The sequence below is a fragment of the Polypterus senegalus genome, chromosome 10, assembly GCF_016835505.1.
Source record: "Polypterus senegalus isolate Bchr_013 chromosome 10, ASM1683550v1, whole genome shotgun sequence".
In the NCBI taxonomy this organism is placed as follows: Eukaryota; Metazoa; Chordata; class Cladistia; order Polypteriformes; family Polypteridae; genus Polypterus; species Polypterus senegalus.
Window position 1 is genome coordinate 171,636,527 of NC_053163.1, and position 19,143 is coordinate 171,655,669.

Consider the following 19,143-nt stretch of genomic DNA (forward strand, 5'->3'; position numbering starts at 1 on the left):
TTTAAAGGATTCTTTTTTCTTATTGTTGTTTTAACCTCCACGTTTTCATTTTATGGATTATTTATTTAATGAACTTTTGAAACTGCACTATTTATGAACACTGTTTTTGTTGACTGTTTTAATAAAAGCACTTTTGTACTTTCAACCATCCCCTTGCTCAGATGCTCAATTTGCCTCCATTGACTGGCTCACTCGGTTTCATTATCGACGGTGTTGGGTTCAAGGGTTCCCAAACAGCCATGGGAGCGTGGAGCCAGAACCCACATCGTCACAAGCTCCGGAACCATAAGTAATTTAGAACGTATCGCCATTTGCTTCGTATGTCAAAATCTATCTTTGGGCAGTTCGGTTTTGGCATCCGTCCTTTCTGACATCTATTGGCAAACTGAGTAATGACGGCTGGGTATTAACAACGGTCATTGTTTAAATTTTTAGCCGATCTCAGATCTAAAATAACCATGGCAACATAATTATTACTCCAACTCTGTTTAGAGTCGTACAATGCGGTTTGTTTTGAAAATTTGTTTGCCACAAAAAATCAAATGAGATGCGTCGAAGAGCTGAATTCACGTCTCGCAGCCCCGTTTAAACAGGAAGCTCTTCATTACATCGGCCAAAAAAGTCTATTTCAAGCACAAATCAGTGCCATGATAACAAAATCATTTCAAGGACTTAAAAAAACAAATAATTCTTTGCAGAGAAAGTTTGGATTTCACAAACGTAGAATTTGTAGCCCGATTTGATTTGGGCTCCCAGTTGCTAGTTTGTTTATAATTGGATTGTCACTTTTGGGTAAAGGTACCCATCAATCAAAAAATATTAATTTTGTAGCAGATAACAGGGACAGCTAATATTGTAATTTCCTGTCTTGATATATGAATTGTCATTATTGTGAGTGTGAATTGTTGTGCTAACTGGCCATTTCTTAGTTTAAAAAAACTCCACTATATTTGAATCATATGCCCTCAGGAATGGTAGTCTAAAAATAATAAAAGTTTATGAACAACCTGCTAAACAGTGTTGGGAGTACTAGAAATACAGCAGAGAAATTGCTTGGTACCAACAATAAAATAACCTGGGAATAGGTAAGTTGTAGAAGAAAGCAAATTTTGGAAATATGCCACTTAATTTGCAATAAAGAGAAGATACAGCCAAGAAATGAGCCTTCCCGTTCTCACTAGCCTGATTGTTGACTGTGATACACCCATCAAAAGACCTCAAATCATCCAGTCAGATATCTGAACTTGCATTCCCTGTTGACTGGAAATCATTGTACTTTCCATTCCTCGGCATGGGTCAAGGCAACTTAAGTAATTAGCAGGAGGAAGTCTCAAAAAACTAAAATGAGTAATGTCACCTGATTATCTCTGAAAATCAATATCATGAAAGTAATGGCAAGGGAAAGGTCATTAGCTAGATTTTGAAAGCTCAGAGCTTCACTAACAGGTGCAAGCAGAGTAAGTTTTAGAGAGTGGATTCAACTCAACAATGTCTTTAAAGAAAAATGATCTCTGTCCACAGTAGCCTTTTCACATCATTTATGAAAGTATATCCATGCCTGCTCTGAAATGACATTCAAGCACATATGATATATTCGTTCACCTACACTGGGCATCTGTGCATTGGCTGGAGGATTTGGGTGGCTCAGTGTCCTCCACGCTACACATTCCTCTATGGTTTAGGTGGAGAACAGCAATGGGAAATACGAATTAAAAAAAAAAAAAAATTATTTGCTCTGACAATGAGGTGTAATTGTTGTTGAGAGTAACTCATAAGTATAAGGCAAACAAAGTGCCGGAGAAAATATAATGAGCAAAATTCAATCTGGAAAAGTCCACGTAATAGGCACAAACAATTAGAGTGTGATTAGACTCTGCATTTTCAGAGCTTCCCTAATGTCTGACTTTTTAAATGAAAACATAGAAGTGTGGACGGAGCCTAAGCTATTTGACATTGTACAGAAAGTACAGCAACTTTTCTAGGTTTTAGGCGGAAAACGCCATCAATTTGTAGCGGTCCAGTGCCACTAAGATTCACACTGTCAAGATGACGGTGATTTATTTATTTTTATAGAGGATCCCAGGGATGCTCCCAGCCTTGGTGCGACCCGCACACACTCACGAACAGAGACAAAATAAAGCACACTGGAAACTAACAACAATTAAAGAGTATAATGAAATTAAATAATATAAATGAAAACAATAATCCCACCCCTGTACCCCTACGGCAAAATTACGTTAAACATATTAACACAAACAACTCCACACAGCCAAGTCCATGAAAAACAACACCGGATGCCATGGAAAAATGACGATCGTGAGTCAAGAGATCTGCACTCTGAAAGGGAATGAAAAAACAGTCCTACTGGTAGACACTGTAAGGGTGAAGACGGATGGATGGTTCAGGAGCACTCCTTTTCTTGCGAGGAAGCCAATGAATCCACAATCAGTCCTCCGCACACAGGTTGACAGAAGACGATCCAGACCCCAACAACAAATACAATCCAGGACACAAAACTAAATATGGCTTAATTAACAGAAGGCCAGGTAAACGGAACACAAAATACAACAACAGAAAACACCCTCCTTCATTTTGACACCTGCCCTCCTTTTAAACTCCTCTGACCACCTTCAACCCCAACAGTCCCTGCAGGGACTGCTGGGAGATGCAGTTTTAACTAATAGTAGCACTGCTACAATTTGATCTCCACATGCAGTGTGGTGTATTCACACAATGAGCACTGGAATTAAATGCTTCAGAAAGTCTTTTAGTCGAAGACGGCTTGTTTGATGTTGGCACATCATGAATAAAGGATGCATCAGAACAAAATTGTTATAGCAAGCTGATCAGAGTCATCATTATACTGAAGAAAGAAACATAAATAGGTTAAAGTAAAGTCATGGCCAAAAGTTTTGAGAATGACACAAGTATTGCTTTTCACAAAGTTTGCTGCTTCTGTGTTTTTAGATCTTTCTGTCAGATGTTTCTGTGGTATACTGAAGTATAATTACAAGCATTTCATAAGTTTCAAAGGCTTTTATTGACAATTACATTTATGCAAAGAATCCATCTTTGCAGTGTTGGCCCTTCTTTTCCAAGACCTCTGCAATTTACCCCAATCAACTTCTGAGCCAACTTCTGAGCCAAATCCTGACTGATGGTAGCCCATTCTTGCATAATCAATGTTTGGGAGTTTGTCAGAATTTGCAGGGTTTTGTTTGTCCACCCACCTCTTGAGGATTGACAACAAGTTCTCAATTGGATTAAGGTCTGGGGAGTTTCCTGGCCATGGACCCAAAATTTTGATGTTTTGTTCCCCAGATTACTTAGTTCTCACTTTTGCCTTGTGGCCCAGTGCTCCATCTTTGTTGGTCACCAAACTGTTCTTGGATGGTTTGAAGAAGTTGCTCTCAGAGGATGTTTTGGTACCATTCTTTATTTGTGGCTCAGGATCTGTGCACCACCATTGTTGAGACTTTGCTCAGGTGGTGCCCATATAAATAAAAGTCTTTGAAACTTATGAAATGCTTGTAATTATATTTCAGTATACCATAGAAACATCTGACACAAAGATCTAAAAACACTGAAGCAGCAAACTTTGTGAAAACCAACACTTATGTCACTCTCAGAACTTTTGGCCATGACTGTACATACAATTAGGTCCATAAGTATTTGGACAGTAGCACCATTTTCATAATTTTTGGCTCTGTACACCATCACAATTAATTTGAAATAAAGCAATTATTATGTGATTGAAGTGTAGACTTTCAGCTTTACTTTAAGAAGTTTACCAAAAATATTGTATGAGCCATTTGCAAATTGCAGTCATTTTACTGCATAAAACACCAACCCACTAACCCAACCATATCCCCCCCAATCCCCTTCCAACCCAATTTTTGGTTCTCAAAAGTATTTGGACAAACTAATATAATCAAAAATATGATGATCATTTTCAGTATTTGGTTGAAAATCCTTCCCAGTCAATGACTGTCTGAAGTCTGGAACCCATGACCATATCCAAGTGCTAGGTCTGCTCTCTGAGAGTTGAATCTGTTTTTTTTCCTTTATTTAATCTCTGCTTTGCTTTGTTTCTCTTTCTTTTAGGCTTCAAGAAGAATATTTCCATTCATCCTATTTCCATTCATCCTTACCTTAGAAATTAAATAAACTTGTTGCATTAGCTGCACTGCTTTGCTGAGCTAGAAATGCAGAACACATTAAATTTTGCATTAATAAAGCAGAAATCAGTAATCCGAATCAGAGATTTGAGTTGTAATAACTTTTAAGCTACTACAGTTAACAAATGTTTTGAGGATCTATCTGACATAGCCTAGTCTTTTTTATACCTCTTTATCAATGTATTCTTTAACTTGTATTTGTTTATGTCTTTTGTAACATTCTACAGGCTCGCCTCCAGCGTGGCTCCATGCTCCTCCAGCCGCAGTCCAGCACTGAACTTGAACCCAAGGAGGATTGTGTTACTTCACCAGTGACGCCTACATCTTCTCTCCCTACTGATAATGCTGTCAAGACAGAGCCAGAGGCTGGATCCACTCCTGTAAGCCAAACAGCTCCCGCAGGAGGTAAAAAAAAGAGGAATTGTGATTTATTTTGGTCTTCTTTTGTTTTCCTTTAAAATATATATGTTCTTAATCTAGTGTGACACTTAATGTGGCTGTTTTCCTAAGTCATATCTAGCACGGCAGCTGTCAAGATTGAGAACCTTGCTGCAGCAGAGGAAGAAGAAGAGACACTGCAGCCACTAGTCAAGGAAGAGGAAAAAGAAAAAGAGAGAGAAAAAGAAAGAGAGCGAATCTCTGTGAGTAACCGATCTGTAAAGGAGGAACGTGAGAGAGAAAAGTCTGCATCCATTCAATCTGAGGATTCGGAGCGGCCTGGTGGGGTGACAAAGAGGAAGGAGATGGAACAGCTTAAGCTACTGCGGGCTGAGCTAAAGTTAGTAATTGAGTACAGCCTGCTTAAAGGAATATTCCCTTTTTTATTTATTTTTTTTTAAATAGCGTAACAGCTGCTCATACTGTTTTGCAGGAAAGCCCAAGAGTCACAAAAGGAAATGAAACTTTTGTTGGATATGTACCGTTCTGCGCCAAAGGAGCAGCGAGATAAAGTTCAGCTTATGGCTGCTGAAAGGAAATCTAAAGCAGAGGTACATATCAAGAAACCACACAAATTCCTTAATGAAAAAATTCATGAAGCAAAAATAGTATAACATGTAAAGAGTATATTGGAATTCTTAAATGTCTGAACAACGCGTCATCACTATTTTGTGCCATAATAAACAACAATGTATTAAAATATATAACTATTTAAGTGAAAGCATTAGTCCACTTCCCAGATGTACATCTTACTCCATTTTCATGCCACTGTTTTAGTTAAGCTCCTAGTAAGACTGGCACACAATGGGTTAAATATGTTTACTCATTGAAAGCTAAAAGTGATCCATCATTCACATTTAGTAGCTGACATTTTCCCAAAAAGAAAGAAAAGAAAATGTCTGACTTGGCAGTCACAGTCCCAGTGTGGCGTCTTGCAGGCGTATTGATGTAGATATTGTGGAGCCCCAGTCACATTTCTTGATGTACTTCCGCTGATTAGATTTGTTGGCTGAAAGTCCTCCTTGTCAGAATTTCAGAGAAAAGATGTTGAGCATTTTTCATAACAGCACTCAGTTTTGTTTTAACTCACTCCTTTACTGCTATCTCCAGGGGGTCCAGAGCGTGTCCTATAATTGACCCTGCCCTTTTAATTAGCCTGCTGATTTGGTGGGCCTCACTTGAAATGATGTTACCAGCCCAGCACACTATACACTTGCCATCGCAAAGTTAAAGAAGATGTGAAAGATCTCATTTCCCACATTAAAGGAACACAGTCTCCTGAGAAAAAAAGAGCCTGCTCTGCTCTTTATTCTATAGTTTCTCTGTGTTTTGAGACCAATCCAACCTGTTAATGTAGACCCCCCAAGTACCTGTTAGGAGAGCACCACCTCTACAGCCATTCCCTGGATTGTGACCAGGCTTAGGGCCGGTTTGGTGTGGTGAAAGTCAATAAGCAGTTCCTTGGTTTTGCTGCTTATAAGCTCTAAACAGTGCTTTTTGCACCACGAAACAAAGTTCTTCACCTGACGTCTCTGTTCTGTCTCATCCCCCTTACCGATACACCCCATAAGTGCAGAGTCGTCTAGGAATTTCTGCAAGTGACTTGACCTGGTGTTAAATTTTTATAGATGGGTGTGGTTCTCCAGGGTTATTCACACATTCCTTGAGTCTCGCAAACTACAGTCTGCCCAATAGATAGTTCATGATCCAGGACACCATAGACTCATCCACCTGCTGATCTCTGCACTTACCCCTTAACAGTGTGCTACTGTGTATCAAATTTACAAATCAGCTTTTGTGCTAAACCACTTTTTGTTTGCTGCATTTATTTTTGCCTCACTAATTTTGAACATTTAGTTTTGTAGCAGTCAGCTGGCTGATGAGGAACCTCAAGCTTATTTCTGAGTTCCTACTTTTTAAACTTTAGAAAAAAAAGGTTTGCAGAAAATGTTGTATTTTTGAAATTGAAATGAATATTCAAAACCCATCTGTTAAAAACTATCAATGCCAATCTATGCCAAAAAAATATCTCCTTAATTAGCTTTTGTGTCATGTAGTTTTGTATTTCAAACATAAAATTATCCCAGAGCATAAAAGTGCAGAGTTGTATTGGTTGTCTTTCCACGTCTTTTAGATCTTGCGCTTTTTTTGCTGTGTAATATCTTTGAGTTAATGTTTGTAATGTTTGCACATTCTCACTAGGAATACATCTGGCAAGCATGGCAGGGGACAGAATTGAGTGGATGGATGTCAAAAATCAAATATTTGTTTTTGTAGCAGTGTATACTTCAGTGGTGGTAAAATAAAAATAAAAAAATATTTTTAAAACAAGTAGGTTTGATTTGCAGGTGGAGGAACTGCGACAAAGACTTCGTGAACTTGAGGAGCGGGAAAAAAAGGAAGGGAAAAAAATGGCAGATGAAGAAGCCCTAAGAAAAATGAGGAGTGTGGAGGAGCAAATGGAGAATCTTCACAAAAAATTGTCCATTGCCAAACAGGTCAGTTACCAGCACCCTGTTTTTCTTGTGCAAATTTGCATATACTGTACACTACTGTGAAAAAGTCACAGGCACTTTGAACGGTTTACAACAATATAATATAATGTACATTGTTAATTTATGGTTTACTGATTAGTGTGCCATTACAAAACTCTGTATTGTAGAGTTCCAAACTTTCTTTTTGCAAAAAGGAAGCAATACAACAAGGTATTTGAATGTCCTTAAAGACAGTAGCATAGTAGTAAAGCACTTTCTAGTTAATAGAAGTGTGATCTATGTAGGCATGCAGCCCAGTGTTTCATTCAGAAAACATAACACAAGTGCTAATGATCAGTAACATTGCATGTTGGCTGAACTAAAGGGATTAACTGAAGCAGAAATAGTTTTGGACAGAGAATAAAATTGGGCAAAGGACAGCCATACCAAAAAGGTTTTTAGTAAATGTGGCACTTTAACCTGCCGGTCCAACGTCATGGCAAGAGAGAGTAAGGCAGCAGGTTGTAAGGTGGTCATACTGCATCATCAAGGTCTCTATCAAGCAGAATTTTCTCCTTGGACAGGTGATTCCAGATGTGCTGTCCAACCTCCTCTGCAGAAGAACAGACAGTCAGGCAAGGTTGAAAACTACAAATTCAGTCATCTCCCATAGAAATGGAGTGCAGCATACTAGAAGCATATTAAGCTTGTCTAGCACTGCTATCGGCTCAAAACTGGAAGAAACCACTGGGACCCTGGTGCACTCTTCCACAGTCCAGAGAAGTCTCATCAGAATGAAACCCACAAAAACACAAAGCCTGAGGTGCAGAAAAATTACACCAAGTGCTCTGGCCTGATAAGTCCTCATTTGAATTTTTTGCCTGTAACAGAAAAAAGTTTTTCCACCAAATGTTTGGAGAACAGTACTCGAATGAATGTCTGCAGGCAACAGTGCAGCAAGTGTCATGGAGAAAACTATCCTGCATCTTCATAGAAGGTAGTCACGGAGCCCAGAATTTAGAACATTCCTTTATTTGTACAGAGTTCTGCTCAAATGTCTCAGCTCATGGAGTGAGCAATCAATTAAACAATTCTTCTGCTTTTATACCTTTTCTAATTACCATTACCTCATCTAATACACCATGTCATCGGACTCTTAATATACAGAACTTTATTACCTCCTCCAATCAACTAACGCCACCAGTAATTTCTAAGTCATGTTGACTTTTTCCATTATTCTGAACATTGCTTCATTAAGGTTGGTGTTTTGTGGATTATCCTGCTGATCTTTGAGCCGCTTCATAAGGTGGGAGTTTATGGGCTTTCCCATCAGTTTATTCCCACTTTCTGAAGGGGTATTCATTACTCATTTACCTCATTCAAACCTTGGAAAATTTTTAAGTTGCTAGATATATCGACCAAGCAAGTGCCTTTAGGAATTGCATGCAAGTGTACCTAAGAGAAGTGTTGTTGCTTTTTAAGGCAAAGGTTGGTCACATCAGATATCGATTTTGTTTATTGCACTGCTAGATTTTTAACCGTTGTCTTGCATGTGGGAATAGTTTCATCTTTTTAATCAACTGTAACATTACTGCTTACTGACTATTCACTATTTGTATAGTTTAATGTAGGAAAATAACTGAGCCCGATAATAGTGTTAAATACTTTGGTCATTTATACAAGTGTAGGCTGAAATTTGTTAATTTTCAAAGATGTAGAAAACTATTATTAAAAGGTAAACAAATTTAAACTATAGATTTGAAAGATTTTTGATATTTTGTTTATTTAGTTTGGAATGTAACATTTATTTATATAGGATCACCTATAGCTCAGAACAAACCAAAAACTTTTCTATGTATACTTTTTACACAGGAAGAGGAAGCTTTGCTATCAGAAATGGATGTCACAGGCCAAGCCTTTGAGGACATGCAAGAGCAGAACATTCGTCTTATGCAGCAGCTGCGAGAGAAAGATGATGCCAATTTTAAACTAATGAGTGAGCGGATCAAAGCCAACCAGATCCACAAGCTGCTAAAGGAAGAGAAAGAGGAACTTGCTGACCAAGTCTTGACACTTAAAACACAGGTGAGGACACTACAAAAATGCAACAAACTGGTTGAACCTCGTCTGGAGTACTGCGTGCAGTTTGGTCTCCAGGCTACAAAAAGGACATAGCAGTGCTATAAAAAGTCCAGAGAGGAGCGACAAGGCTGATTCCTAGGCTACAGGGGATGTGCTATGAGGAAAGATTTAAATTGCTGAGCCATTTCAGTTTAAGCGGAGACCTGGTTGAAAAGTATGAAGGGAATTAGTACAGTGGATCGAGACTGTGACTGTAAAATTAATTCATCAAGAAGACCGGGACATAGTTGGAAACTTGTTATGGGTAAACTTTACACAAACATTAAGAAGTTTTTCTTTACACAGAGAACCATAGATACATGGAATAAGTTGCCGTGTAGTGTGGTGGACAGTAGGACTTTAAGGGCTTTCAAAACTAAACTTGAAGTTATTTTAGAAGAATGAAGTGGATAGGAATGGTGAGCTTTGTTGAGCTGAATGGCCTGTTCTTGTCTAGATTGTTTTAAAGCTATAATGTAGTGAAAGCTAAGAGTTTCTTTTTAAAAGAGCAGTATGCCTGCATAATGCCTCACTGTGGCTGTGACCACCAAGTCAGACTTTTCCTTTCTTTTTAATTTTCTTCTTTTATACTCCTTCTGGGTTGTGTTCACACCAAAGCTTGTGTATATGTATTGATGTGTTTATTTATAGTACATAAAGAGCCTCTGTAAACCAGATTGCCTCTTGGGGACAAATAAATATCTGTCTGTCTATTGAAATATACTTTTTTGTTGCCGTCTATGTAAATATTATGAAGAACATTAAAAATGTTTGGCATTTTATATGTTTATTAATAGGAGATGTGTAAATCCATATTAACCAGCTGTATTTCCCAATAGGTGGATGCTCAGTTGCAAGTGGTACGAAAGCTAGAGGAAAAGGAACACTTGCTGCAGAACACCATCACGACAGCCGAGAAGGACTTGTCCTTGCGGAGTCAGGCATTGGAAATGAATAAACGCAAGGTGTGCTGCTATTCAGTATTATCAAATTGAAAGAACAGTCGGTCATTTTCTAACCAACTTATTCCTGAATAGGGTCACATGAGGTGCTGAGGCCTATTCCAGAACGCATAAGCACAAGGAAGGAACAATCCCCTTGAAAAGGGCACCAGTCCATCACAGGGCAAACACACACACACACATCAGGAGCAATTTAGGTGAACACAATCATACAGCATAGAGCCAGTGTAGCACCACCAGTGCACCAAATCTGCATGTCTTTGGACTGCGGAAGGAAACTGGAGCACTTGGAGGAAACCAGTGCAGACATGGTGAGGACATGCAAACTCCATACAGGGAGGACCCGAGATGCGAACCTTAGTCTCCTTACTGCGAGGCAACAGCGCTGCCAGTGTGCCATTGTGCGTGCAGCCCACATTTAAAGAACAGCTATTTGACAGCTCTCTTTCATTTGAATCTGATATTAATTCTGTACTACTTCATTTTTATATTTCTCGATTACATTCCTTTGTGCTTTGGCTAAAATATTTATGCAAGCATTCATAACTTAATCACAAGATTATTGCAATTCCTTCTGTTTCACTTTCCTAAGAAGTTGCTATGCAAGCTTTAATTTTTTTCAGAAATCAGCAGCCATCGCATTTCAACTGTTCCCAGTTGTATTTTCATTTCTGTGTTTATCTTCCTTTGTTCATATTCAGCCACTTCATATAGTATTGTTGGTATGACTGAAGTGAGAGATTTAAAGAGTGTATTGTCAGATTATCATCATGTAAACTCTGGTTCCATCGGAATGCTAAAACTTTTAGCCAAAGGACCGTTATCAGTTCTGTTTGTCCCATGTAATGGTTTCCTTGATACTATTGTCTTTTAAATAAATACTGGAGACGTCTAAACCTTGGCTTAGTTTTTCCCAACCTTTGTGGTGTCATAACCCAGATTTTCACATGCCAGTGTGTCCACCTTGGTTCCCCTCCACAACTTCACTGGTGAATTGAGTGCAATCATCAAACTGTAGGGCAAGGTAGGAATGGGGCCCCAGAGGATCACCAGAGCATTCGATGAATTAAGCGAGATCCTCAATGCTTTTCCTCCATGGTGAATCAAGTACAGTCATCGGAGCAGGGCTTGGGGATGTTCTCTAGGATCATCAGAGATCCACCTACAATGCTACCACTGTGAATCAAGCATGTGGTGTGTGGCAGGTTTTTGTCCAGCTTCCACTGCGGCCCAGATGTTGGGAAACCACTGTCTTAGTTTGTGCTAATATTTGATATTCTTGCTCTTGTAAGTAGCTGAGTAAATGTTCTGCTATGAATGCACTCCAGCTATTTGGGTATGTTGCTCTTGTTATTAAACATTTCTTACATGCATTTGTTTTTGGTCCAATGACAAATTGTTACATTTCTCACATTGGTTCATAAAACACATTTCTAATGTTTCATCTTACTTAAATCTTCAGGCAACAGACGCCACACAATTGGCTGATGAAGTCAAATCCCAGCTGGAAAGTATACAGTCCAAATTACGAAGCATGCAAGAGGAGATTATTGAAAATAGTGTTTCACGTGAGAAGGAAGCCTTTAACTCCCGTCGAGCTCAGGTAAGACTGGCAGCTAGGACTACCACAGATACTCTTGTTCAGTATACCTTACAAACGCCTGCTGCATTTTGATATTGTAAATGAAGTGTTAGCACTTTGGAAGAAATTAACCAGAGTCAACCAGTTTTCAGAGACTCTGAAAAGGCTTTAAAGACCAAACCAGTACAATCTATAGCTGCTTAGAGTGAATGAAAGGAAGGACATATTTTCTGGATTTATTTCAGTCTTGGCTCTTAAAACTAAACGTGTAACTGACTGGCTCCCATTAAAGATACAAAAAAACTATTCTAGATTTGAAAATGAAATGTTTCTATATACCAGGTAGGAGTGGGTGATGCAACCAAAAATGATCATTTTGGCCATTGTTCATCACTAGTTTAACGTCCATTTTCTCTTTATGTGTATTAGCCAGTTGCTCACAAATCTTTTCCCCCAATGCACTTTGTGCAAGCATAACAATATACATTTTTTTGGTACAGTGGAACCTCCGTTCACGAACGTCTCTGAACACGTACAAATCGGATTACGATCAAAAAGTTCGCCAAACTTTTGCATCTGTTCATGACCACGTACTCGGATGACGAACAAGCCAGTTTCCCTTCCGGTTCGTACGCACCGATGATATCCGCACGTGTTCAGTCTCTCCCTGTACTGTACATTGTTCTCGGTGCATCACGCAGAGGGACTCTCCCTCAAAACTGTAACCTCCTCTCAACCCAGCTTCCTCCTGTGGTATAGCGGGTCCACAACTCCCGTCAAAAAGGCCAGTTTTAATAAATAATCACTGCACTCGTTGCTTAGCGAGGGGCGTGACGATGTGTGGCCAAAGCGGTTCCTGAGGAGTTTGTGATGTGGGCGTTTCTCACCTAAGTGCACAGGTGAGAAGTGGTTGTCATCCGTAATTGTTCCCAGGAGCTGCTGGTTGACACGACTACCACGCCTTTTTATAAATAGAAGCGCGAGTTGGCCAAAGGGAAAAGAGAGTGTTTGTCTCAGTGTTATTCAGTGTTTTTACATTTAGTTTACTATTACACTGTGCATTCTATGGTATAATTAACTATTTTTGTGCTTAAAAATCTTTAAAGAAAATATATTTACATACAGTTTGTACGGTCTAGAACAGATTAATTGTATTTACATACAGTCCTATCTGGGAAATTACTTTGGGTTACGACCAGAGTTTTGGAACGAATTATGGTCGTGACCCGAGGTTCCACTGTACTCTGTATTAATCCCTGAGGAAATATTGTCCATTTACATGACCTTTGGAGGTCAGAGTGCAGGGTCATCCAATGTACAGCACCCCTCGGAGCAGTTTTCAGGTTAAGGGCCTTGCTTAAGGGCCCAGTGGAGTAGAATCCCTTCTGGCAGTAACTGCTTTTGAACTGATATTAGTGCAGATCCTTCGCTCAAGAGTCATCACTCCGCCTTGTTATATTGGCATTATCAAAAATACACACACGCACGTAAACATGTGTCATAGCAAAGTGATTCAGGGTTCAAGATAAGCAGGAAGTAGCTCAGAAAACAATGGCGCTGTCCTGGTAGCCCGCACAGGAGTGGCCAAAAGGCAATGGTGCTACACATGCATGCATAGCATTACAAGGTGTTATCATTGGTGTTTATCATTATTTTTTGTGTTTCTACTTTTTTATTAAGACAAAGTATGCATTTAATGTTTGCTTCATTCTAAAAAAAATGGTTTCTGAAAAGTTGACATTTTGATTTTTTTCATGGGCACTGCCATTTTCTAGTGTTGGCATAGTCTGTAGATATGGTGATTGTAATCAGAATGCTCTGGGATGGCGTGTGTACAACCTCATTTGAGCAACCCCATAAATGCTGACATTTAATTTTCTGGTCTGACTTTCTGTTTGGTCTCAGGATGGGCTCTTTGCATTTGAGACTTGAGAACCAATCAGTTTTTTTTTTTGATTTGATATACTTTATTAGTCCCCAAGGGGAAATTGTCTTTGCATGTCCACAGGCTCAGCCATTTTACAGCTCCCCTGGAGTAATTTTAAGGTTAAGGGGCCTTGCTCAAAGGCCCAGTGGAGTAAGATCCCATCTGGCAATAGCAGGATTTGAACCAGCAGCCTACCAGATACCAGCAAAAATCACAGAATGTAGCAACAAGGAGGCTGAACGCAGCCTAGCTGTTCACCCATCACAAAGCGCTAGCTCAGTTACACAGCACGGGGTCTGTGGACTTCACAAGCAGAAGGGAAGCTTACTGTATTTGTTTGATGTCTTGTATTTTAAATATCGTAACAGAATGGACAAAAACAAATTAAGGGCAGAGATTGCTGCTGAATCCGCTGCAGCTGTTAATACTTCGTAAATTGTCGGCTCCATCAGGGAGTGCGCTATTGGCTGTCAGAAAATGGGGTGAGCACAACTCTGCTGGAAAATAAGCGGTCATATGGTGACTCTGATATAGGCTGCGATTTTCGGTTGTGTAATCTGACATGCTACAGCAACAAGATCAGCAATTGTGATCAGACATAATCCATGACAAAAATTTGCATAAGGCAGGTGTAGGAATTTTTGGAATTCTAGTGGGGGACAAATTGAACGTATCATTTCTGGCAGCCCCCACACTAAAGACTACCCCAACATTTTATTAAATTTGACAAACACTTTTAACAAGATGTTTAAATATGAAATGATAGAAGTATTGTGTTTCTTCAAGCAATCGATGAGTACGCATTTTGCTTCTCATGTAATGGCGAATAACTTTTTTTAAGAGAATGCAATTTGAACCTTGCAATAACCTGGGAACGGTCTAGTAGTGATTTCTGTGCAAGCCCTGATCGTGAAACAGCGTTGATTTTGAGATTTGATATTTACGATAAGGGAGGCTGAATTAGATACAGCACCAGCTGCTCACTCTCAGCCTGTCTCTCCTGCTGGGGGTCCTGGCAGTAGGGCAGACATTTTAACTGTGCAACACATCTGATTTTGAAGTGCAGTGTATGTGTTATTGGGGAAGAAAGCTCGCCAATGTGTTTCATTGTTTAGCTTAGCACAGCAGCTCCTGTTGCTTTACGGGGTCTCCAATCCCCCAAACCCCTCGATCATTGATGGTGTGTCATTTTTCTCATGCCGCTTGATGCTTTGTGGGATGACCCAACCCCCAGTTCGTTGATCGAGTGTCTAAGCTTCATAGGGAACACATTTTACAAGATTGAGATTAATAATGTACATCCTGCCCGAAGAAGGGGCCTGAGTTGCCTCGAAAGCTTGCATATTGTAATCTTTTTAGTTAGCCAATAAAAGGTGTCATTTTGCTTGACTTCTCTCTATGTCCATAATGGCTAACACGGTACAACACCCGGGTGCTTCAATTTATAGTAAAATTTTATGCATTGAATTAAAAGCTTATTTTTATTTAGTTCAATTTGTTCATCCACAGTACTCTTTTTTTGTGGTTCAAAAATTAAATGTAACTTTTTTTCATCTGTCAAAGTGATATTAATTTTGTAGGGGGTAGGAACATAAATCAAACATTTTCTAGGGATGCGGCACATGGAAATGTTTGGGGACCACTGGCTTAGATAGATACTTTATTACAGTTTTTCTCGATTGGTTTGGCTCATTTCTTGAAACAGAAATTACATTCTTAAAACTATAAGATCATTTGGCCAAACAGTCTTACAGTTCTGCGCAACATTACAGCTCACTAGCAAAAGGTCATATCTTTCCTAAAACTGTTCATACATGCTTCAAAATAGATTCCTTTCCCATATAAAGAGTCAGTACCATCAAAATGTCAAAGATCTTTCTCAATTGCGTTGGCTCATTTGCATTCACTTAGTGCGTTTTTCCAAAATAACCTGGATGGTTTAGCACAACACCATGGATCACCTGCAAAAGCTCGTATCTCTCCCAAAATAGTTTACCCATGTGTCAAAACTAAATTCCTTTCCCATTTAAATAATTAGTGTCCCCAAAATGCATCGTCCCTTTGGCATCGTGTAAGCACTGCAAGTCAAAATGCCTAGATGTTTTGTCACTATGGCAGAGGTCTAGCCAACAGAATACAATTATGTATAAAACTGAAAAAAAAAGGATTTTACAGTAAGAGCAGCCTCCAAAGTTTGACATCAGACACACTGCACTCCTACTTCCAAGGAAATTGTAATCATTTTTATTGACACACATAAAGTAACTTCCATACATTAGAGTACATAAAAATGTATACAGTATTCTGTACATGTACGAAATATAAACACAAACAAAAAACAAGAAAAATTATATCTAGCCTACAGTAGGGCTTACAGTAAATAAAGTTTCACAACTAAGGTAACTTTCACTGGTTGTTGTCGCCACCGTCCCTCTCCTGGCCACCATCCTCATCCTCCTGGCCATCCACGCTGCTCTCTGTTTGGCCATAGATTCTCATCCACATCGCAGCGGATATTTTCCCTTGCGATGCAGCGAGGGAAGAAACGGCGAATGTCTCAACCATCCCCTACACTGATCCCCTGTAATGTCCTCACATGCAGCATCCATTGCATGGAGCAGGGATCTCTGGTCTTGAGCCTGATGTTCATAGACTTTCCACCTCCAAGCGGAAAAAAATTCCTCAATGGGATTAAGGAAAGGAGAGTATGGTGGTAGTAGCTCCATGAGCATCCTTGGATGGGTGGTGAACCAGGCCCTGATGAACGCCCACGGTGGAAATTTACATTGTCCCACACGATCACATAGTGTGGTAGGTGAGGCCCTTCGAGACCTCTCTCATTTTCTGGGACCAGATGTGTATAAAGACGGTCCAAGAAAATGAGGAGCTTTGAGTGTTATATGGGCCTAAACTGGGGATGTGTGTGGCCACACCATTCTCAGATATGGCAGCACACATTGTTAAATTGCCCCCTCGCTGGCCTGGGACATCCACCGTGGCCCGCTGACCAATGATGTTACGCCACGTCTGCGGCCCTTGGCCAGGTTGAAACCCAGCCTCATCGACAAATACAAGGATGTGAGATGTTTCATTCCCTTCCAATGCCATTATTCTCTACAATAGAGTAAAAAATCAAATCAGTCATATAGAGGAGTCATACACAACAGAAATAGAAAATTACATGGGATTGTTCTATGTTCTCCTCCACAAGTTCAATATAGCCTGCTACTGGCCACTACTCCAGTGGTTCCAAACCTGGGGTACAGGCCTATGCAGAGGCACTGCAGGGAGTATTTGACACAAAGAGGGAGAAACACTGTTGCAGTTTTAGGCAAAATGCTGTAGTCAGATAAAGCTGGATTCTAAAGGTAAAGAGGATACTGAAAACCAAACAAATTGGGAACCACTGCTTACTGTAATGTTACTATAATAGACAACCAATAACTGACTTACATGCACATACTGGTACCGCAGCTCTTTCACTCTGTCAGAATTCCTCTCAAATGGTACCCTGTAAATCTGCTTCATGGTCATCTGATGCTTCTTCAATACCCGGTCTATTGTGGAGATGCTGATAGAGTTGACATTTTGGAATATGGCATTGTCTTGAAGGATTGCATCACGGATCTGTCTCAAAGTGAGAGCATTATTTGCAATCACCATGTTACAGATCTCTTGTTCTTGTTGTTCATTGAGAAGTTTTCTTCTGCCACCCATGTGAGGTTGTCGTCCAATCCTAGACGTAGAAGTCAAAGGACAACACTGTATGACAATTCGTAATGTATGCCGTATTTGTTACAGAATGAGTTACTGTACTGTAACATCATATTGCAACATCACATTGAGGTAATATATTACAGTACTGTAGGCCTACACACACACACACGGAATGAAGAGTTTATACATGTCTTGCTTTACAGTATGCACAGTACTGTATACTGTAATGACTCCATCATTGACTGAGTACATACCTGTTTTCCCTGCGAAAGGTTTGGATGATGGAGGAGACAGTAGAGCGAGGCACATTAGGCTGCACTCGCGCCCAGCCTCTGCCATTGTCAGGCGATGGTTAACCACATGGTCTACAATTGTGGCCCGAATCTCATCCGGGACAGCATGGTGTCTTCGTGCTCCTCGGCCTCTTCCCCCTATTCCACCACCACGCATCCTCACTCCTCCTCCTCCGCCTCTTCTTCTTCTTCTTCCTCTTCCTCCTCCTCCTCCTCCTCCTCCTCCTCCTCTTCTTCTTCCTCGAGCAGGAGGTTGCCCTTCTTGATTTACTTGGTGAGGTACCTCCATGTTCAAATGGTACTGGCCCTAGCCAAGCTCTATATATACACGTTTGGCAGCATTCACAACAATAGACAGCACCTGTCAGGTAACTAAACAAACTGTTTGGTTGGTCATCTGAGATGTGGGAAACTCCTCCTTCGTTGGTCAAGTTCTAATTTCACCTGATTGTCAATTACTGTCATGAATTTATCAAATGTTCCAAGAAATTCATATATGGTGTTCATGGTATTATGTTCTTGACTAATTTTGACAATTGAACAGACTATTGTGCATATGATGACTTACACGATGAAATCATGCTGACATGTTTTGGAGAGAACAACCATTAGACTGAGAATCAACTAATCAGTTTAGATCAGCAAGATCTATTTATTTGGAAAATGTGCTAAATGTGGGCTTATTGTGCTAACTGCAGGCTACTTGTACTTAACCATTTGCAAAGATGCACTGAGACACTTGAGACATGTACTAAGGCATTTGCAATTTGATGAAATCAATGAGAAATGCCATTCTGTTGTGAACATTTGCAAGGTGGTTTGGAGATCTGTCCATGTTATTTTGAGAATGTCATCTCGGTTTCAAGAAATGAGCCAAACCAATCGAGAAAAACTGTAATCCCAAGGGGAAATTCACATAATCCAGCAGCAGCATACTGATACAAAAAAACAATATTAAATTAAAGAGTAATAAAAATGAAGAAAAACTAAATAAATAAAGCAGACAATAACTTTGAGTAATGTTTGTATTTACTCCCCCGGGTGGAATTGAAGAGTCGTATAGTGTGGGGTCTCCTCAGTCTGTCACTGAAGCTACTCCTCTGCCTGGAGATGATCCTGTTCAGTGGATGCAGTGGATTCTTCATGATTGACAGGAGTTTGCTTAATGCCCGTCGCTCTGTCACAGATGTTAAACTGTCCAACTTTACTCCTACAATAGAGCCTGCCTTCTTAACAAGTTTGTCCAGGCTTAGAATCAGCAATTATCCTAACACAAATGAGTTTGGAATTCAAGAGGAAGCAGAAGTGCTTAAAGAAAATCCTTTGCAGACATGGGGAGAATGGGTACACTTAACACAGGATGGGGATTGAATTAGAGTCCTGAGCCAACAACACTAACCACTGTGCTGGAAACTAGCACAAACCCATCAGATGTAATTGCTGTAAACTTC

The 19,143-nt window shown here is 39.8% G+C and overlaps 1 protein-coding gene across 1 annotated transcript in view; it reads left to right on the forward strand.

The window, feature by feature from the left end:
• The window catches only part of rnf20 (ring finger protein 20, E3 ubiquitin protein ligase), a 45,872-nt gene that overhangs the window by 25,481 nt on the left and 1,248 nt on the right, over positions 1–19,143 (forward strand). The window contains exons 13-19 of the mRNA XM_039767502.1: positions 4,406–4,583; positions 4,689–4,956; positions 5,050–5,167; positions 6,965–7,114; positions 8,963–9,175; positions 10,051–10,176; positions 11,636–11,776. Coding sequence (XP_039623436.1) covers positions 4,406–4,583; positions 4,689–4,956; positions 5,050–5,167; positions 6,965–7,114; positions 8,963–9,175; positions 10,051–10,176; positions 11,636–11,776 — 1,194 coding nt within the window. The remainder of the gene's footprint in view (positions 1–4,405; positions 4,584–4,688; positions 4,957–5,049; positions 5,168–6,964; positions 7,115–8,962; positions 9,176–10,050; positions 10,177–11,635; positions 11,777–19,143) is intronic.